Below are 21,528 nucleotides of genomic sequence, written 5' to 3'. Positions count from 1 at the left end.
GAAATCGCTAGGATCTTTTATTAAGTGCATAAGGGGGGAGGAGGGAAGAAAAAAGAAAAAAAGCACTGAACATGTACACAACTTCAAGTTTTTACCGCAAGTGTCAAGTGTGGTTGATATTGGTGTATTATTTATATCAGAGACAAAATATTTGAAGCTTGAAAAAATAAAGAAAAACTGTGTTTATGTGGCATTGCTACACTTTTCTTTTGATTTGTCGAAGCTGCTGTTGGTCTCTAAGGTCCCGTTCGGATTGCATTGCATCCTCTTCCACTCAGCGGTTCCCACAGGAACAACGTCATTAAACGCAGCAGTAACGTTAGCATGCAGTCGGTGTACAGGACACGCCGAGTATCGTCTAGGCAAGTGTATCTACAGAACACAGTCACAGGCAGCTTGAAGTCTTTAATAAGCTTGTATGTTTTCTGCATTCACTGACTTTTACATTATATCTTGTGTGCTGTGTTGACAGTGTGGACACTCACATCTTTACATAGTTCTTATTTTTTTTATCATGCACCATGGCTTTCAGATTACTGTACAGTTGATTTTTTTTTTTACATATATATCTTTTTTTTTTCTCTTTTCTTTTTTTTACAGAATAAGAAGGTAGCTCCACGTAAGACTGGAAACTACCTCCAGTTTAATGACAATAACAATAAAGTCACATCCAACATCCTGAGACTTAAAAATGTAGAAGTAATGGACAGGTGGAATCATTCAGATCTGCAGCTAATATATAAAAAAAAAAGTAGATAGATTTTAGTGAATTCATAAAATCATAAGAAGAAACTCTTTACACCCACCTGCACTGGATTAAAAAAAAAAAAAAAAAAGGCAAGAAAAGATTTTGGTATTTTTCTCACAGAACAGGTTGACGATGTAAATTGGGGGGGATTTAAACTGTTAAAATGATTAAACTTTCACAAAACCAGACCTTAAATTATGCCCGGCATTTACCCGTTTAACTTTTTGACTCTATGTGAACCATCCAGAGTAGGTGTGGGGTCTTGCTGAAATAAGTTACACTTCCTGCGGTAAGAAGTTCGTCTCGAGTTCCCCGCTTCGACAGAAAGAGGGCAGGACATAATGATTAGCATTCTTACGTAGAAACCAGTTATCTTTTTGCCTTCTGCATGTCTGAATAAACACAAACACACAACTTAAATATAGAATTTTCAACAACATTGAGCAGGCGTCTCTGACCCTTGTGTGTCAGCCTCATGTTTAAAGTCCCAACTAAGCATTTTTTAACAAAATTCACTGAAAAATAGATGAGTTGAAACTTTAAATATAGCAAATACTTTGTCTCTATTTAACTTTTCTGACATCACAATACTTAAGCAAGTCCTAAGAGCAAAGAAATAAAGCCGTCTTGTATTTGATTTACATTATCTTCTGTTTGTTTTTAAAGAAAAAGGTGCTGCTGTGTGGGGAGGAATCTGCCAGAGCTTCAACCCTCGTCCTTCACATCTAAGTCAGGGGCTTCCTCTTCCAGAATTCAGCCTCGTGTACATTTCACAGACCTAACGTCTCATTCTTCATTTTGACGCTCCCGAACGCCACCGAGCTCGCACTCGTGGGTTCAGCGGTTTACATTTTTCAAAGGTGGAAGCGGGGAGAGAAAGAGAGAGAGAAAGATGGATAGATAGAGAGGGAGAAATGAGGCTTCAGTAGCTCAGGTTGGATAAACATCCTGTTCTTTCCCACCACCACAATTTATCAGGGAGCCGAACATGCAGATTCAATTACTCATCTCTCTAATTCACTTTCTCTCTGAGCCTGACTGTCTGCATGTCTGCCTGGGCGTGCTGCCCTTCAGAGTGACGCTTCCTGGTGGATGGACTGCAGACAGGCCAGCAGCTGGTGGTAGGGGCTCCCCGGCGACGCCACCGTCTCGAACACCGACTGAAAGGCCCGGCGGTCCAGCTCCTCGTCGATCTGGTGCCGATAGAAGTCCATGGCGACCAGGCAGAACAGGTTGACGTCCACCGTCTCACTGGACCCCATCCGGCTGATCACATGTGGAAGTCTGGTTAACGGAGCAGGAAGTTAAGGACGACAAATCGCAACATTTGAACGGCAGAGGGTTCAGACCGAGCTGCTTAAAATAGAAATCTGGGAGACTGTTGTTTAGCTCTTAACACGGTTAGGAGGTGGCGAGTATCCCAGTAGGACGTTACGCTCCTAAACTAACCTTTTCCCTAGTAATGAAATCAACAAATTACTGACTGAATGAAGAACTCGTGTGGTTTGAGGAAATTGTTAATTTTGATACAAGATGAGCGTCATGACAGCGACTGTACTGGCCAGTTACGGAGACCGAAAATCGCCGTCCAGTCCTTCTCGATGACGAGAGAAACTGGATTGTTTCACGGCTGTATGAAGCAGGGAAGTGCTGAATAACCCTCCGTCAGCCTGCTGCTGCTGCTGCATACTGCTGGTCAGCATGCTGAAATAAGAAAAAAAAATTGCTTGTTACGATTTTAAGACCACAGGAACACTACCCATCGCTCTTTAATGCTCCTCTTCTGACTCAACGGTTTATCATCTCTTGTGACGATGCAGTGAAAATCATGCAACAATGTTTTCCACCAATGACTGAATTTCACAGAATCTCCTAAAGATGCTGAAAGTGGATGAGGTAAAAGATAAGGTTTCGATTTCCTTAAACAAAATAACAAGACAGCAAATTTATTTTTGTTGTTTTGCTTGAAAGGCTCAATATCAAGCAACAAATCCTTTTTGCCAGGGCTCTTTGCTGCTCTGCATTGTGGAAATTGTAATTTTGCCACAGACTCATAAAACAATTTATAGTAGAACAAACTATTTCTGCCAGAGAATTTCTTAAGTGAAAAAAAAAAAAATGCAAGAACTAAGATGGAAAAATACTTTCAAATACTTTAAGAGTGATTATATTTTAAACAGAATTTCACAGAATCTTGTAGGTTATTTGATCAACACCAAAGAAACCGAACAGCAATCAGAGACCAGAGTCCAGTTGCGATATGAAATATCCAGAAAAAGCCTAAAAGGATGAGTTTGAATTGATTGACTGGACCCGAAATTTACTCTTCTCCTTTCATGTTTTAAGGAGCTTTGATCTCTAATGGTGAGCCAGTCTTCCTCTCCATCTGTTTTGAGACAAGATGGTTGATGATGTAAAAACTGATTATAAAAAAATAGTCAGAATATTCCAGCAGTGGGCTGTAATAATCCCCCAGGACGAAATGGAAAAAATAATCACCGTCTTGTTCATTAGCTCTACCCCACGTCATGTAAGGATACAGGGCAGAGATCCACTGGGAGGTGGAAGCGGAGACAAAGAAGCAAGACAGGCTCCACATGGCCATGGCTACCGGTGTCCTCTGAGTGAAGTTGGACAAAGACAGCAGCACCCAGTCGCGCACCATGGAAGACTGGCCAGTGGCGTGGAGCGTCTGGAAAACCTGGGCAGCGTCACAGTGGAGACGGGAAAAAACAGATGAGAGAGTGAACCAAGAAAATGTACCGATGGGAGGAGGAGGAGTCCAACAACATGATAGGATTTCTTTTTTTTAATGCGTGTTAAAGAAATTACTTTCTTTAAAGTGGATTTAAAGAAATATTAATCGCGAAAGACCCTTTTTATTAATCCAGCTCTAGAAAAGAACACGATGGGTTTGATTTTATTCCTTTGCCTCGTTGCTGACCTTGTAGACAACAGTGGCCATGAACTGTGGGTACGGCTGCTGATTGGACAGGAACTCGCCAATGACTTTGTTCATGACGTCCTGCGGAGGGAAGAAGTCGTCCAGAAACTGGGGCAGAATCCTCGACACGACCCGAGCCTCGCTGGGCAAACCCTTCCTGATCCTGCGGGAACGGGAGACAGATGGACGAAATATTAAAAACTAACAGGCGTCCTCTGGACATGATGTCCAACTATTGGATATTTACTTTCTACTTACTTTTATTTTAACAAATGCTGCGTATGTGCTATACGGCAATCGGAAAATGAAAAAAAAAAAAAAAAAAGCTTTACCTGTCGAAGAGCACGGAGACCCTCTCCATGGCGACAATGACCGACTCGCTGTCCGGGGCCTGCGGGTCAGAGTGGGCAGGGCGGCTGGCAGGGCTGGCTTTCTCCTTGCCTGAGGAGAAACCAACATGACCCGCCGTGACGCCAACGGCCTCCGCAACAGAGTCAACCTGACCTCTAACCCCTGTCGCATCTGAACCGGACGCGAGCACCGCTGAGAGGGCGAGAGGGATGGGTGGCGCCGGTTGAAACCGGGAGGGGGGGAAAAGTTAGAGTGGGGCTTGCAACCGTCATCACACGAATGTTGAACATCAACAACCAAAAGAGAAAAAAAAAAAAAAAAAAAAAACGGAGTTTCTGGGAGTGTTAAAATTAGAGAGTTTCAGTAAGAGACTAGTCAGAAACTGTTTTGCTCATAAGATACGACAAAAAACGTACTTGCAAAAGTATTTACTACCACTTCAACATTTTGTGACATTATAACCACAAATAATGTCAGTGTATTTTATTCAGATGTTACGTGATAGCCCTTTTAAGAGTGCATTATTGAGAAGTGGATCGTAAAGGATGCATCGTTTTATTTATTCTTCCACAAATACAAATCTTAAAGTATTTCGGTTCCCCCAAAGCAAAACTTTGCACCACCTGAAGAATAACAGGTGAGTTTTACCAGACAGAGTTTAAGAAATGTTTTGTTCATTTTTCTCCTCAAAAATGGCCACAGTTCAGTCAGATTGGAGAGTATCAATATGTGATTATCAGTTTCCTGGTCATGGATTTATATAAAGTCCACTGGATCTATATCTGGGCTTTAACAGGGACTTTCTATCTAAGAACTGAGCTCAAACCCTTCCTCCACAGCTCTGCTTGTTTAGGGTTGTTGTCCTTCAAAGTGGATATGGTATTTTCAGGGTGATTCAGTGGTATTTTTATGACCACATAAAGCTTTTTGAATGTAAGCCAAACAGTTCAACTTTGTTCTACACAATTTGCTGTCCTCTACATGCTATTTCTGTTAACAATGTTCTCCTTAGCTGGCATCTCTCGGCGTAATTTACACACAGGTTTTTAGTTATTAAGTGAATTTGGAAGGAGATTGCTTCCACTGGGTTTTTATTAGGGGTATTAAAGAAGTCTGATCACCAAAATAGCCAAAATATCAGATTTTAAGAAACATTAATCATTTCCTGTGTTGGACTATCACATAAAATCCCAATAAAATATATACAATTAGTGGTTTTCATGTTACAAAATGTACAAAAAAAAGTTAGTGGGTATGAATATGAATACTTTTACAAGATACCGCAAAGCACAAAGGATTTATGCAAAAATTAAGTCTGCGTACGCAAAAGCGAGAACGTAATCTCAGAATCTGCGAATTTGCGTTGAGCAAAGGAGAAATATTTGTGCCATTAGCACCCATTAAAAAGAATTCTATGGTTAGTACGGGTTACTGCAGGGGTTAGAGGTCAGACATACTTTTTACATTCGCTAATACATGCAGGAAGCAAGCAGGTAAAAAATATGTGATTACTGATGATAACTACTACTGGTTGAGATTATTCAAGATCTTTTATAAAGAGATAAACATAGAAAGACAATGGTGAAAACATGCAGAGACGGATGGTAGAAGTGGTGGCAGATGGACTGGAGCAGATTTATGAACTAGCCAAGTACAATAAATAAATAAATCACAGGTGTTTCCTCAATATTTGCAACCCTAAAGCAGCTAATGCTGGATTTATTCCCAGGCTCATAAACTTCAACATCTATCAACTGAACTAATTTGCAAAGCTTGGCTGAAAATACAGTATTATGAATATATTTTATAGTTCAACAATAGCTTGAAAATGATCTCTGTGTTTTTAATTACCTAATGAAAAGAAATTCTCCAGCAGCCGCTTCACCATGAGCTCTTTTATCTGCAAGAACATCTGGAGCTACAAAGAGGGCAACCTCAGTGAAGCGTTTTATTCCCATGCTGGATTTCTGCTCTCTATGTTCATATGTTCAGCTCGTAATTAGACTGTAATGGAAAATCACGTGCATTAGGAGCAGTGGAGGGACATGCATGTTATTAGAAGGAGCTGAAATAAGAGCGAATGCAGAGAATGAAACTGGTGGTATCAGCTCACAGCAGATGAAGTGTTCAGGTCGGCGGTCACGTCAAAGCGCGGCTTACCGGTGTACATGCAGGTGAGCATGAGGCCCAGGGCGGCCATGGCTCGGTGAGGCGACGACATGTTGACGCGATCCACGCTGAGCTTGACCAAAGCTTCTCCGTCGACGCGGGACAGCTGCTCCGACAGCAGGAGGCGCTCCAGTCCGCGCAGAACGCAGTGATAGATGATGGAGGGAGTGGAGTCCTCGCTGGCCGACACCATCACACCACAGAGCTGCAGAGGACAGGAGCAGCACATGATGCAAAGGGAATCCAATGCTTTGAGGTTTTTCACGATTCCTGCATAATCTGCAGAAACACTGAGCAGATGTGTCTTTTGAAAATAACAGGAAATACAGCGAGGACTTCCTACAGCCCCGGAAACACATTAAAGACAGAAACTTCAATGTATTTTATTGGGAGTTTGCCCAATAGAGCACAAACGCAAAGAAGCACAAAGTTTGACCGAGTGCTACTCAAACCTTTGAATGACTGAAAAGTCAAAAAGAGGGGAAAAAAATACAATGTACAAGATAAAATAATTCCGTCAAGACAAACTTTAAGACCTGTGATGAACATAAAGGACAACTTACTTTTAAAATTAAATTTAAAACCTTACTTTTAGATACGTTGATAATAAAAAAAACTTTTAAAGACTTTAAGCATAATTGGACACCCCGTCAAAAAAAATAAAAAAAAAACATTTAAAAAAAAAAAGCATGAAATGTGTATCTTTGTTCACGCTGAATCAATTTTAACTTTATTCATCTTCTATATTACTTGTATGACTGCGGCCATAAACTCAGCTCCGACATCCAGAGGGTAGTTCTCCATCATGTAGAAGGCCACTGCACACATCACCAACACATGCTGCTGGTTATGCAGGTTCACACAGCTGCAGAACGGAGACACAAAGCAAGCAGGCAGAAATTACAGCTCAGTGAATGAAATGTCGACAGCAGCATCTTGAGGCAAAAAGATGCACCGATTTCTCGCTTCTATTACGTTATTAAGCTGGATTAAAAAGAAACTAATTGAATAACAGATCCTCTTATATTGCAGGGGGAGGAGGATTAACACAGCGACATTAAACACTTTGGCTCCCCGAGAGTCTTTCATCACGGCTTAAAGTCATCAGAGATGAACCGAGGTCAGCGTCTGTGCGCTTAGTGTGTTTTAGAAGGAGAGCAACACTCACTGAGCAATGGCCTTGAGGTTTGACAGAAGGTACTCGGAGACTGTGGGGACGAGCTGCTTAGCCGTGTCGTCCAGCAGGTCACACTCCAACACGTAGAGCACCCCGTGCAGAGCCCCCATGCGGCTGGGCAGGTGGGTGCTGCGCAGCGTCGTCTCCAGCAGGCGACACACCGGCTCGGCTATCGCTTTGTCCTGGAAACGTCCGAGCAGTTATCAAGAGTCAGGAGGCGGACGGCGGCAGCTCGAGCGGCCTCCGGCGGCACCCCGACCCACTCACCATGCCCAGCACGGCAGCAGCCTTACAGATGGCGGGCACCAGGTACTGATTCAGGATCTCGTCTTCGGGCGGGTGAAGCTTCTGGAGCTCCATCAGGGTGGAGAACATCATGTCGAACTGGTTCCTCTCTGTGAACAGGTCCGACACCGCCAGCAGCTGCGGAGAAACGCAACGCTGATTAAAGCCTGGAGAAGCTTTTCTCCCAGGAGACACAGGTGTATCTTAGTATATTTAAATGCATAAGGTAGAAAAAAAGGAATTCAACTTGTAGAATACATCTTTCTTATTTCATCTCATAATTTATTTGAACAATCAAATAAATGATTCAATATTCTGTGTGTACTGAAACCATAAGCAAGTTTGAAATATACTCCAGATTTCTTGATATCCAGAAAAAAAGCAGACTTTTGTTTCCACCACAGAGCAAAAAATGGTTGTTTAAGTTTCACCTTTAAATCAGAAACAATAGACTCCTCTTATTTAATTCAGGTGAACAGATCTTTAGCTGAGCTAATGAGAAGATGTCTGCTGGTGGTGTCCAGCTTACCGATCGGACCACTTCACTGATGAGGATGGTGGGCGTCCTCCTGTTGCTGGGAGAGCCCAGGATCAACCACTGGCTGTAGAGCTCCAGGAGAAACTGGGAACATGAATGAATGTCTACACCTGCACGGTGCTTCCTGAAAACACAAAAACATGAGTTTAGAGTGTGGACGGTTCTCTGGAGAAGGATGTTTTATCTACACAACAATCCCTCAAAACAGACAAAAAAAAATAAAAATCAATAACGGAGACAGTAAAAACTCAAACGGACCTCGAATTTATCGGCGATAAAGGTGGGGAGGTCGGCGCCGGAGTGTCCGCTTCGTCTTCTTCGTCCTCACCCCATTCTTCCTCCCTAAGAGGAGTGATGTTATTACCTAACCAGACTGAATGGATGGAGACCTGGAAAGGAAACGTGCCAAATGAAACGCAAGTTAGCAACCGATATCGTGTTCCTCAGGCATTACTGTTTCCTCGTCTTACCTGCCCCAGTTTGTAATCCATGTTGCCCAACTCCCTCTCTGTGTTGATCTGAAGCAGCAACTTCTCGTGGCTGATCAGCGTACCTGCCGAAAAAAAAAATAAAATAAAAAAATCAGGTGTAAAAAGTATTCAGACATTTTCCAGAGCAGAACAGGGTAGACCGGACGGAGGGCTACCTGCAGAAGCAGCCGAGAGTGAGGGCACAGGGTCCCAGGCGTGGTACGGGTGGTGTGTGCTGACGTTGTCCCTCTTTGACACTAGAGCCTGAATTTCTCGCTCCACTTCTCCGCGAATCACAGCGAGTTTCCTTCCAAACCTGGACAGGGAGGAAAACGCCGTCCATGAACGACCCTGTGTGATAGTTAAGACTCCCTGTGATCGGACAGACAGAAACGAGTGCGCCGCTACCGTGTTTCCAGAGCTTTAAGGCTTTTGTTTCGGGGCTGCTGTTCCAGACAGCTGACTGCGGGGTTGCCAGCAGTGGGCAGGGTCATGGCGCTCAGCACCAGGCTGGTGATAGCCTGCACTGCTAGCACGTTTAACTGGGTACGCTCCAGGTCCTCCTAGAAAACAGGTGAAGAGGGAATAGAAGATGAATTCTTTACACCCCTCGTTCTTGTCATGTTAAAGAACCATAAACGTTGAGAATTCTTTATTAAGATTTTATGTGATAAGACCAAAACAAATTACAGTCAACTGTTGGAAGGATGTGATACATGGCTTCAGATCCTCTGACTAATAAAAATCGGAAAATGGTGGCATGCATTTGTACGCCACACCCTCTACTCCGATACCCACAGATACAATCCAGTGAATCCAAACGCCTTCATTTGTAACTGTGTTTTAATCTCAGCTGTGAGATTCGTATTGTTTTAACGAAGATATAAAAATCCAGTTTATGACTTGTTAAAAAGGCACAAAGAAGCTCGCTGTGACTCAAATTCTTCTCACCATTTCATCCAGATGACATCTAAAATTTCCATTATGTGTTGCTGTTCTACCATCTTTCCTATTAAAAGAGAAGATATTTTGCTCTTGATGAGATATAAATGTTATGTTTTTTTTAACCTTGTGAAGATCAGAAACTTCTCTCGTTTTAACAAGTTTTGCACCTTTCTAATAACGAGGAACTTTTTGCTCCCAAATTTATATTTAAGTTTTGGCAGTTTAATGCCTCCGTAACAAACGCATCCCATGAGAGTAGTAATAAAATTTGGCTACGTAAATTTAGGCATATCAAACCACATCAATACAAAGCACAACTCTGTGGTCGTCATTCCCATTAAATTAGCCTGTCCATTTCCTTTCTATACATTACTGCTCAAAAGAGAAAAGTTCTTGCTTCCAGCTGCATATACCTCTTGCTGAGTCTCTTCCTCCTGATCCATTGTGATTGGTTGGGTGACCAGCACCCCCAGCAGAGTGGCCCAGGTTTCCTCAAACTGAGTCCTACTGCTCCAGCCTGAAGAAAAAGCCCAGGTTAATTACAAAATGGACATTAAGGTTCATTTAAAAAAAACATCAAAGTAAAAATTGAGTCATTATCGTTTTTGGAAAGCCCTATATATCCAGTGCATATCTGTACCCAATGTGTTGATGCGGTAAAGGAATTCCCTGAAGACGTCCTTTTCCTGCAGGAAGTCCACAGGGATCTCAGGCAGCGTTGTGCCAAATTCTCCACCTGGTTGTGGGGACCAGCCCAGTTTCCAAACCTGAACACGAGCGCACAGGGTCATTAGAAACAATGTCAATTTATTTAAAACCAAAGTGCTGCACAGTATTGTTAAAACCACTCATAAAACACATAGGAATACAAAACAACAAACTAAACAAAAAGGACAGGGAAATTACAACGTTAGGCCTTATGTAAATGCCAAAGAATAAAAATGAGTTTTCAGGCGTTATTTGAAGTGTTCAAGACTACGGGCGGTGACAGCACATGACCGGTCTCAAACAAAACACGATATCCAGTTATGCATCTAAACTGCAAGACTCGTTTTCTTCCTGTCAGACACCAACCAGTGGAGGTACTCTGGTGTAGCTGTTGACCAGAGGCAGGCGTGAAATACTGATGATGATGTTTCGCAACGTCGGCGTGAGGAAAACCGGAAACGCCCGGTTCCTCGGGTGACCCAAGGAGAGGATGCTCTGCAGTCCTTCCACCAGTTCTGCCATGATCTCACATGCTTGCCACTCGCATTGGACTGCAACAAACAACCGTCATTCAAGCAGGACCAAAAGACAAAATGCACTAAAACAAAACTTGCGTTATTTCTGAACCACTTCTTACTGTTGAGAAGAGCCGAATCCAGCTGATCTTCACCGTCTTTTTCTCCTCGAGACTTTTTCTTCTCTGGATGCAGCAGCCGGTCACCAGGATGAACAGCCACTGAAAGGCAAAAATATATATGTATATATGTATAGAGAGAGAGAATATAGAAAAAAAAAAAACAACAGAGTTGTACAAGAATGCTTTGCAAAAAATTTTCCTGACCAGCAGCAATGGTGAGGTGCAGGCAGTAGATGAGGGAGCAGGTGTACGTCTTGTACTCCAAGGTAGAGAGTTTGTTCCACACACACGGCTGCTGCAGGGCCAGGCAGAGGCAGGACAGAGCCCACTGCAGGTCCACGCTGAGGGGCAGCTGGTCCTGAAGCAGCCGCCATGCAACCACCTGCACAAACACATTCACACGCACGAATAAAAGACGGGATCTACTGAGTATTTATGTACTATTGAGGGTTTCTGCAGGTTCCACCAAACCAAATTTAAGACTTTTTAAGACCTTTTTTTGAACAGTATTATGAATGGATTTTAAGACCTGCAGCAATGTACAAAAGAAAATCACAAATTAATCATATGGGTTGGCAACAGAAGCAATCCAGTGGATGAGATGAACGACGTCCGACCAACTATCAATAAATTTGCATTTAACCACGATACACGTAAAAAAAAAAAAAAAAAAAAGAAAGCTAGCTCGCTTTACACCTGCTAAAAACTAAATAGAAAACTATACAACATGTACAAGGTTAAATAGTCCCATAAGACCTGTTATTAATATATTTAAGCCCAACTTATTTTTTATTTTTAATTATAGGTATTTCAAGATCTTAGCTTTAGACAAATGAATTTAAGACTTATTAAAGATCCACAGACACCCTGACTGATATAAAAGATTAGATTTTTTTAAAATATAGTGCCAGCAATCTATCTTCTAGTTAAATTACTCTGAAGTTTTCAAAAGGCTTTCAAACAACTCTCATGCTTGTTGTTATTTTACCTCAGCCGCCATGCAGGTGAAGGAGGTGATGAGTTGCTCCTTGTCAGAGGGAATATGTAGTGATGAAGGTAGCTGATTGACACTCAACAGATACTGGGACAAAGCTCTGCAGAGCGCCAGAACCCTGGGGTAGAAGCCCGGCTCGTCTGAGGAATAAAAGGAAAATACAAACATAAAAGAAGAAACGTCAGAGGACAGTGAATGTTTTATTGTTTTTGGGGTTTTTTTATACAGTACAACAGAACAAAAGAAAAATCAACTATTTTTAATACCACAACTAACAGGACAAGATCCATCTTGTTTATTTTCCTTATCATAACTAAAATAACACATCACTACATTTTTCTCTATCATTATTGTAACCGTAATGATCATCATCTTCCAGATAATTTTTTAAATATATTTCCATATAAAAATTATTAAAATTTTCATATCATATTTAACGATTATAATTTTTTATATCACTATCATTATTAGTCGTATCAATATTAATAATTTCCTTTGATAATAATTACCACTAATATTAATCATAGTTGCTACATTACAGTGTCGTCATTATAGCCATCACTCATAAATATCATCACTAATATTTTAGTTAACATCACTAACCCAATTTCCATAGCTAATTTTACATCCAGCATTATTATTATTATTATCATTATTATTATTATTATCATCACTGTTACTTTCACTATAATGATGATTATTGAAATCCTAATTTTTAAAGCCCTGCTTCATATTCCAGCTCCTCTCCACGTCTCACCATACACGTCACCCAGCTGGTTCCAGTATGGCTGGGGGTGAGGTGGCGGCAGGAAGGACTGGTGTGGGGCAGGAAGTGACCCCGTGACCTCTTCTAGCTGATTGAGGGTCACCTGCAGGGCCGTCTCCAACAACAGAGATCCCTGACCCCGGATTAACCTCTGCACTCCCAAACCCAGGCAGGGACACAACAGGCTGAGATTGAAATCCTGGAAAAAAAAACAAAAAAAAAACAGTTGAGATGAAATTAAATTCACTTCTGCAGATTATTGTTAATACGAACAATTGCCTCTATGCTCCATTGGGTGTTTTAAGCCGGTGCTTTGGGTTAACGTAATTGTTTTATTTACCTTGCAGCTCATAACGGAGAATAGATCAGCAGCAGGTAATTTAGTGAGAAGCTCTGTTGTTTCGAGCAGGAAAACATCTCCATGGAGACAGCACTGCGACTTCACCAGAGCAACATACCACTCCTAGAAAAACAAGAAACAGTTGCCAACAAGAAGTTTTTTGTTTTTTTTTGCGCTCCCACCCCCCCACACTCTTAAGAACAATTGTGATGTTATTTACTTTTGATAACAATCACTACCTTGTCGGCAACAACCTTTTCAGGGGCTATGGGTGGATCCCCATCCAGAGGGTGGGACGTGACTGGAGGTGCTGGGCTGCTGGTGTCGGCAACAGTGGCTCTGAACCTGTCCAGCAGGGAGTAGAACCTCTGATGCCTGCCACGGGTAAACAGAGGAGACGACATTATTCTTAGATTTGTTTCTTTCCTTATTTGAAAACAATAAAAACTGAACCACATGCGAAAAAGAATACCTTTGAGCTAGCCCGCTGGTCTGGAGGTATTCCTGAATCCTCTCCAGTTCCTCCACAGGCAGCTGGGCTATGCTGTTCTGTAGTGGTGTAAATATGGAAACAATCAGGCCACTGCTCCATTATAACGTTGTTTTAAATAAAAAAAAATAAATAAATAAAAAAATGTCGACCTGTTGGTATTTATTTTCATTACACTTCCACAACACATTTCCTGCTGCTCTGGATCTTACCTGCAGCGTCTCAGCCAGCAACATTTCCACTCTTCGGCACGCCAGCGTGTCCACCATGCGAGCTAAAACCCTGAACGGCGTGTTGAGCAGCTTGTCCACATAAAGCATGAGCAGAGAGCCAGACTGACTCAGGTGGATGCCTTCCAAACACTGTAAAGTCTTCTTTAGCATGGTAGGCTGTGGATTTAAGAAAAGCAAAGAAAATAGGAGAGACGGGGAAGCAGTAAATAAAATCATCTAGATTTTCAGCAGAGGAGAGGAAGGAGGGGGAAAAAGACAGTTTTTAATCTTACAGTGGGGAGATTGTCGCATCGAGACTGGATCGCCTGAATGAAGAGGCCACTGGCGGCAGAGTTGCGGTGGACAGCGCTGATGAAATCTTGTACTGGAGGCTCATGGGAAAGACTGATGAGGTCACGCACGTGGTTGACGATCAGCCAGGTCAAATGCTCCGAGTCGTGGAGATTCTGACACTAAAAAGTAACGCAATTGAGCAAAAAGAATTGCATCCGCTTCCTGCCACAGAGTCCAAGATTCTATAGGTGACATGTTATGCTTCCTTGAACAGGTTAGGATACAGGCTAATACAAAAGACGTTCATTACTTTTTTTTTTCTTTTTTTTTGTGCACAAAATCATTCTTAGATAATGAGATTTTAATAGTAGTCGTATTCTCACCACGTAGTCACAGAAGAGAATCAGAGCTCCCCTGCGTACAATCTCCCTGTTGACCATTGCTAACCGGGACTCTGGTTTTTCTTCCTCTTGTCCTTCACCAGAGGAGTGTGGACTTAGCAGCTTTGTGCATGAGAGGCTGTGACCTCTGACAAGGAGGGGGCAAAAAGGCACAGCAAGAAAGCATGTCTTTTAATAGCTTCATAGCATTTTTATCAGCTCATGTACAGAACATTTATGAGGGTGATTCTATAAAACGAAGGATCCCATCTAGTTTCTCCTCACCTGGGAGTCTGATGAACCTCGGCCCACCACGAATAGTTAGTGTAGTTAATGATCAGAAGGACCTGGCACCACAGCAGCACCAATGGCGGGTGGGTGGTGACGAGGCTCTGCACCATGCTGTTCAGCCCCTCTAAAGGGTAGTAGAGGCCGGCCTCCGGACCCGGCTGCCCGCCGCCCTCGCCCTTCAGGAGCCGACTGGCTGCAGTCGTGATCCTGCGAAACATTCCTGGAAACACAAAAGTCGAAACGTACTTTGTGAATTTCATCGTAAAAAAACATGACGTAAGACACTCTTTTTACAAGCTTTAATTTTGTAAAGAACTCTTAACACTGGAACTGAAAGATCTTTTAAATATCCAAAATAAAAACACAACAACCAGAAACGATAAATAAACTAGATTATGATGGACTGCCATTAATTATCAGAATGGAAATGATCAAACTCGTTTGAATTTTTTATGCGATTCATTGCGACAGGCTTACTCACCGCTTTTAAAAATATGAATGAAACACATGAGCAGCGTTCCCAGCTGCTGGCAGTAGAAGGTGTGCTGTTGCTCCGTAATGTCCACTTTGACCCGTCTGCTAGAAATATCGTCAAGCAAAACTCCGACCAGCTGTAGCAGGAACCTAGAGGGACGAGGAACTTCTTTTCTAGTTACTCATTATAAACAGTTTGTCAGTCATGTTGCTTTTTAGAAACTCAAGAGTTTAACCCACCTTGCAAAGGTTTCTTCAGGTGGAACCTTCTGCGCGTCTTCGCCGGCTTCCTGGTCACAGCTGGCGTCGGCGGCGGGCGGGCTGCTGGGGGACGGGTTCTGCTGATGCAGGCGGCGAATCGTGTGGCAGGAGAGGAGGTGTGGGGAGAGGGACAGCTCGTGGACCCGAGACAAGACGATGTCCTCGGTGGACTGCGACACGAGTACTCTGAGCACCGCCAGGATTCCAGACACCCACAGCTGGACTGTAGCGACAGATGCCTACAGAGGTGCGGACGTATTTTTATTATTTTTTTTTTATCATTTTCTAATCAACAGACAAACTTGCAGGTTTGTTATTGGAGCACAAGTTGTGCGGCGGCCAGAGTGACCCATTTATTTTCAGAAATGTTTTGCAGACGCTTTCTGGACGACTAGACTACTTTTGGCAATGTATTCTCACCATGGTGACGGGGATAGTGAACATGCTCTTCAGCAGCATGTCGACTGGTCTGAGAGAGGAGGGGGCCACAGTCTCAAACAAGGTGTTCAACACTCCTAACGCCTCTGGAGAGTCCAGCAGCATCTGCAACATAAGAAAAGCAGGACACAGAACATCAGGATGGTTAATCCTGCCTTATCTAAGAAAACAAATAAAGCAAGATTAAAGAGATGAATATTCTGCTCAACAATAACCTGCTGCTTTGCAATCATAGGAAGAATAACATCTGCGATCTGCCTGGACAGTCTCTTCCACTTGTCCTCATTCTCTTTGTGACACTGCTGCAGAACGAGAATGAACATCTCCAACACCTGGAACGAAAGGCATGAAGGCACATTTAGGTATGAAGACTAAAGAATCTAGGACAACGTTAGGCTGCTGCTGTTGTTGTTGCATCTCTGCATACCTGATGGTACTGCACGAGTCTGAGAAGCATGGACACCACCACTTCCTTCTGAGTGTCCAGCTCTTTGCCTGCATCTGCTTTGTTTGAACCTCTCAGCACAAAAAGATCATAAACTATAGGCTGCAAGGCAGGAATGGCTGTAAAAAAAATAAAAAATACACACAACCTGATTACTCATTAGATTTTTGGAGGATTACTTTCAAAAATACACTCTAAAAGAACAAAAAATAAAACTGTGTGGAAGAGATGTCGATAATTGTGGTACATGGCGTGTTTTCCTGCGTGTCCTCTCACCGTGGGTGACCGCTTTCCTGCCGCTCGCCATGATGCCGTCGCACAGCTGGATGATCTTGGGGATGCTGATAATCTGCTTGGAGTGGTAACGTTCGTAAGACAGCAAAACCAGGAAGAAAAAGATGTTTGGGATGATGGCTTCAGAATCCCTGAGCAGGAGGAGCAACGGTTAGATCGGCCGACAGAGTTTCAGAGGAGGAGAAGAAAAAACACGAAAAGAGAAATACCTGAACTGGCCCACTTCGATATATTCAAACTGCTTCAGGACAAAGCCTATGAAAACCTGAAACATAGAAAAAAATTGTTGCGTTACGGAAAACGATGATGGAAGTTCATATGAGCATGAAAAAAAAAACAACCAAAAAAAAAAAAGAAAACAACGTTTTTAACCTGATCCGAGTCCAGCAGGCAGTAATTGACTCTGAGCTGCACAAGCTGGGCCAACAGGTCCAGAACCTGTCTCTGCAGGGCCACAGAGGTACTGGTGGTGTACTGCTTCAAAGCTTTGATCACAAGCGGCTCAAACAGACGGATGTGGTTGTGAATAGCATTCTGAGAGAAAACAAGGTATTCAGTTAATTTCAGGGCAAAAACAGCATGCATCTATATATGAAAAATCTAAAGCGTAATATCAGCCGTCAAAAAGGATAATTTAGGTGCACCTTGTCTCCTCTGTGACGTGTAGCGTTGGCGATGTTGGATCTCAGCTGATTGGATGCTTTTTGCATAACATCAAACCATCTAAAACATGGAAGAAAGGAAACATAAGTGTACTTGGCAGATTTTATAGCAGAAACATTCATATAACTTGAACTTTTTCCACATTTTGTTTCTACATTTCATGTGGTTTAGCAACACAAAGAAGAATATAACGCTAAAGCATGGCAAGCATTTATATTAAGTCTTTGCAGAATTGCTTTCCCATCCAAATGCAGCTGCAAGTCTTTGAGCAGCAGTAACTTACTTTGGAGGATTTTTTTTCCCCCAGTGCAAATTAAAAAAAAGTACGGAAAATAAAAAATAACCACTTCATACCTTGTAGCATGTAGTTATAATGTGACAAAATGTGAAAACGTAGCTCTGGCATTTAAAGTCTATTCTTCTCTACGCAAACAAAAACAAGCAACACGCGTCATACGATGGAAACGAGCGCAGCAACGTTACCCCGAGGTGTCCTGCTCCTGCTCAGCCTGCACCATGTTACGGAGGCTGGCATCAGCCAGAGCCTGGGTGAAGTGTGTGTACGGAGCCATGAAGCAGTAGTGGTAGAGGCCCGGGCGCAGGCTGGACGAGCCGAGGCGCAGGGCTTTGCCCTGGGAGCGGCTGGGTCCGCTCAGCACACTTTCATACTGGGAAGCCAGGTTGGTCCCGAACAGCGTCTTCAACAGCTGCAGAGGAAATCCAAAACCTTTCAGAGCACAAATAAACTGAAAATCTGCAACATAACCAAAATATGGACATGACGTATCACTTTAACCATCACCTTGACTTAAATAGTGATTTTTTTGTTGTTGTTGCTTTTTCCTACCTGGTACAAAGCAGCCAAATAAGGACTACATGAGTTAGTTCCTATAAAGCAGTGTATGGAACCATCGCACAGGGAGACCAATGCCTTTACAGGCCCTGTCGGCAGGAACCAGCCTCGCTCTGTGTGGAGGAGTACCGGATGTAGCGCACCGCTCAGTGCCACAACCATGAGCACTTCCACACACAGTTAGTGTGAGAAACCCACATCTAAGCTTAAGATTACAAACCTGCTGCACACAAACAGTGGCCATGGTCGGTTCTCTGGAGAAACAGGACTTCAGGTAGCCCAGAATTTCCTCTACACACTATGGTGAGAGAAAAAAAAAAAAAACAGATTATTACTTTCTTTAAAAAAATAAATAATCTAATTCTCTGCCTATTTCTAGTTAAAAGAAGCGTAACATTAACTTTTTCAAGAATAAAAGACAGACTTGACCTTTCCGATGTCATGCAGCGTGGCCAGCTCCAGCAGCTGGGACAAAACATCCAAGGCAGCGTGCAGAAAACCTCCAAACTTCTCCTGGCTGCTGTAGAGATCCAACGTCACCTGGGAGGGAAAACAAAAACACAAACCATTTTAAAAACTTTCGCAACCCAACGGGGAACATGCCGAGCTCGGCTAAAGCGGGAAAAGAGGTCCGACCTTAAAGTTGGCGTGTGTCGCTTTGAGGACGTCGTAGAGCTTGAGGTAGGGAGGCAGGTGGTAGAAGCTGCCCAGGGTGATGGATTTGTTCACAGCTGCTGAAGTGGTGCTGTCTGCTTGCCTGCCTGCTTTAAAATGACACAACGCACAATTTGCGGTTGACACACGTTTCCCCACAGTAAAATTCAAGCGCTCTTCAAGCGTCTTCAAGGTAAGACTCCAAACTTTTAAAGCACCACACTTTGGATACAAAAACAATACAAAAGACCTGAAAAAGTTTTAATTCACTGTTTTATGACATTACTTATTACTGTTGTTAATAATATATTGAGATAGTATTCTACAACCGGGAGAAATTAAACTAAATTAAAACATTTTTTTTTTTTTTTTTTTTAAATGTCTCGATAGCACCTGACCTGGTCCAAGAAAGTTCTCCAAGAAAGATCTCTAAAAAACTTCTCACCAAGTTTTCTGGACATTAGCAAATAGAAAGAATTTTGGTAATTCTAACTAACCTAAAACAATTGAAGTTTGGTCTGATTTAGCTTCAGAAAGTGAGGAATAAATGTGTGTCATTTTATCTGGTTTAAACTGTAAAATTTAGGCTTTAAGCAAACATTAGACGGAGCTCAATTACAAAACTGTGCAGGTTGAATATAAAGTACTTTTAAAGGACTTCATGCAGAAATCAAGAGCTTTCTAAATCTTTTTTTTTTTTTTTTTTTTTTACCGTTTCTAAACCTTGAAAACTTTATTTTTTTTAAATACATTCATTTATAAACTGAAAATGATGCATGCTGGAGGACAATGATATGTGGATGGACCTGTGTTGATCTCGTTGCTCTTCTTTGGGCTCATGGGTGCAGCAGTGGCCTCGGTCGTCTCCTTCTCCTTCCCTTTCCTGCGGATGGGACTCAGGGACGGCGTGTTGCTCAGAGAGGGGAGAGCAGCCTAGAAAAAAAAAAAGGTACAGTAGAAAAAGGTTGTGTCTTCCTTGTTTCTAAAATCATTCCATTTTTCACATTTCTCAACAAACTAAGAGAATCCATGTTTAATGCAGGATAATAATATTGTATGTTTTGGAAATAAAGATGATTTAAGTCAGTCAAGATTTAAAAAAAAAAACTGAGTTAGCCCTTTACTTTGCTGCTGAATCAGAAGCAAACATGAGCATGTTGTTTTGTGATTTGTCAAATATGCAGCTATAATATAAAAATGTACGAAATATTTTAAAGTCGAATTTCTAAACTCTTGTAAGAAAATCAAAAGTTCAGAGTTTGTAATTTTGAAATGGAGAATTTGTCTGAATTGTTTGATCTGATTCGTTGTTTGGTCTGTGATAAATTTAGTTTATTTCAAAATCAGTTTAAAAATCCCAATTTTTGATTGGCATCTAAAAATAAAAACAACTTATTTCAAAATCCACTTGTCCAGATTAACTCCATGAGCCAAGAAGTAGTTAAGGTGAAAAATGCAGTGAGATGTCAATTCTTCTCAGTCTTTAATGCAGTGTGCTTTTCTCTTAGTACTCAAATGATCAGGCAGTTGGAAAAAAAACTGAAGTTATGATACAACTCAGCAGATCTTTTTCTCTCGTGTTCTTTTATTTCTTCGTATTTTCTGCTAACCCTTTATCCAAGTTAAATTTAGAATAAAACTCAAAACCCATACTTTTCAAAGCTTTGCCTAGGAATCTTATAGAATAACTGCTAGCAAAATGGGGCCATAATACAGTTTTGACAAAACTCAATATCAGCTGCTTTTCCTCAGGCTTGCCTTAGCTGCTGGTCCCGGCGGCGTGTCATCCAGAACGTGCGCACAGATGTTGAGAACCTTTAGCAGATGAGAAAACAGCTGTTCCACCATGGCCACCAGGGAGCGCTCTGACAGGGCTGTCCAGGGTTCCTCTGTTTTATTTGGGCCTGCACCAGTGTTCCCAGTGCTTCCTTCCTCCTCTCCAGCCCAGGGGTTGCGTAAGCATTTTGGAGCCACAGCTGAGAACAGTCATATCTATTAAGAACCAATACTTTTCCTCTTTAATTCAAAAGATTACGCAAAAAAAGTGGCATAAGTTTGAATAATAAAAAGGACCAATTCTTCACAAACAAGTGGGGAAATTTAACACAAATTTCTCACCCGCAAGCAGGTTCCCACAGAGCAGTAGTGCATCTTGGTGTGCAGAGAGATCCAGAGGAAACCACGCAGAAGACAGCAGGGAGAGCACCATGTTGGCCGGTCCCACGGTCAGCGTCTTCCGCTCAGAATCCAGCGCAGACGAGGAGGCGGCCGAAGAGGCTGGAGCGTTGGCGCTCTGAGACAAACTATAACGATAGGATTATCAAAAATTTTGCTTAACAGCTTACTGACGAATGGAAAACAAAAACCATTAAGGGAGATTTTTTAATTTTTTTAACAAAGGTTCTCAAACCTGAGTGTCCTGCCTCTGCTGCGGTTGAGACTAGAACGAGAAGAAAAGTTGCTGCTCGAGCTAACATAGCCACAGTGCCAGCCTGTACTCCAGGTACCGACAGGAAAGTTTGATGCTAGAAGACACAAAGCCTCGCAGCAGCCGAACTGCAGAGAAAGAACGAGACTGTTTAAGTACCTTAAAGGGGTAGCAGTACTTATTTTCCAGGCACATAGTGCCATTTTACAGCACAATCAAGTAACTATGTTAACCTTCAGTTGTTATAGAAATGCAACATATATGAAACGTGACTTAAAA

At 42.2% G+C, this 21,528-nt stretch overlaps 1 protein-coding gene across 1 annotated transcript in view; it reads right to left on the bottom strand.

Annotated features, from left to right (window-relative positions):
* htt (huntingtin) overlaps positions 1-21,528 on the bottom strand; it is a 43,807-nt gene continuing 22,279 nt past the window's right edge. Inside the window, exons 39-82 of the mRNA XM_016667560.1 lie at positions 21,232-21,377; positions 20,940-21,124; positions 20,580-20,797; positions 19,628-19,754; positions 18,804-18,931; positions 18,597-18,707; positions 18,388-18,465; positions 17,798-18,021; positions 17,296-17,374; positions 17,024-17,185; positions 16,861-16,916; positions 16,634-16,782; positions 16,340-16,476; positions 16,128-16,244; positions 15,895-16,017; positions 15,454-15,713; positions 15,221-15,363; positions 14,734-14,959; positions 14,452-14,596; positions 14,068-14,247; positions 13,775-13,951; positions 13,545-13,621; positions 13,312-13,447; positions 13,073-13,195; positions 12,724-12,931; positions 11,961-12,106; positions 11,177-11,354; positions 10,973-11,071; positions 10,702-10,886; positions 10,268-10,394; positions 10,041-10,144; positions 9,091-9,245; positions 8,859-8,998; positions 8,683-8,765; positions 8,471-8,601; positions 8,204-8,336; positions 7,657-7,812; positions 7,381-7,571; positions 6,963-7,077; positions 6,204-6,417; positions 4,025-4,133; positions 3,693-3,855; positions 3,289-3,449; positions 1-2,032 (exon numbers count right to left, since the gene is read on the bottom strand). Of these exons, the coding sequence (XP_016523046.1) occupies positions 1,819-2,032; positions 3,289-3,449; positions 3,693-3,855; positions 4,025-4,133; positions 6,204-6,417; positions 6,963-7,077; positions 7,381-7,571; positions 7,657-7,812; positions 8,204-8,336; positions 8,471-8,601; positions 8,683-8,765; positions 8,859-8,998; positions 9,091-9,245; positions 10,041-10,144; positions 10,268-10,394; positions 10,702-10,886; positions 10,973-11,071; positions 11,177-11,354; positions 11,961-12,106; positions 12,724-12,931; positions 13,073-13,195; positions 13,312-13,447; positions 13,545-13,621; positions 13,775-13,951; positions 14,068-14,247; positions 14,452-14,596; positions 14,734-14,959; positions 15,221-15,363; positions 15,454-15,713; positions 15,895-16,017; positions 16,128-16,244; positions 16,340-16,476; positions 16,634-16,782; positions 16,861-16,916; positions 17,024-17,185; positions 17,296-17,374; positions 17,798-18,021; positions 18,388-18,465; positions 18,597-18,707; positions 18,804-18,931; positions 19,628-19,754; positions 20,580-20,797; positions 20,940-21,124; positions 21,232-21,377 (6,519 nt within the window). The 3' untranslated portion in view covers positions 1-1,818. The remainder of the gene's footprint in view (positions 2,033-3,288; positions 3,450-3,692; positions 3,856-4,024; positions 4,134-6,203; positions 6,418-6,962; positions 7,078-7,380; positions 7,572-7,656; positions 7,813-8,203; positions 8,337-8,470; positions 8,602-8,682; positions 8,766-8,858; positions 8,999-9,090; positions 9,246-10,040; positions 10,145-10,267; positions 10,395-10,701; positions 10,887-10,972; positions 11,072-11,176; positions 11,355-11,960; positions 12,107-12,723; positions 12,932-13,072; positions 13,196-13,311; positions 13,448-13,544; positions 13,622-13,774; positions 13,952-14,067; positions 14,248-14,451; positions 14,597-14,733; positions 14,960-15,220; positions 15,364-15,453; positions 15,714-15,894; positions 16,018-16,127; positions 16,245-16,339; positions 16,477-16,633; positions 16,783-16,860; positions 16,917-17,023; positions 17,186-17,295; positions 17,375-17,797; positions 18,022-18,387; positions 18,466-18,596; positions 18,708-18,803; positions 18,932-19,627; positions 19,755-20,579; positions 20,798-20,939; positions 21,125-21,231; positions 21,378-21,528) is intronic.

This window comes from Poecilia formosa, unplaced genomic scaffold, assembly GCF_000485575.1.
Source record: "Poecilia formosa unplaced genomic scaffold, Poecilia_formosa-5.1.2 Scaffold11, whole genome shotgun sequence".
Lineage (NCBI taxonomy): Eukaryota > Metazoa > Chordata > Actinopteri > Cyprinodontiformes > Poeciliidae > Poecilia > Poecilia formosa.
This window is presented reverse-complemented; position numbering and strand designations above follow the sequence as displayed.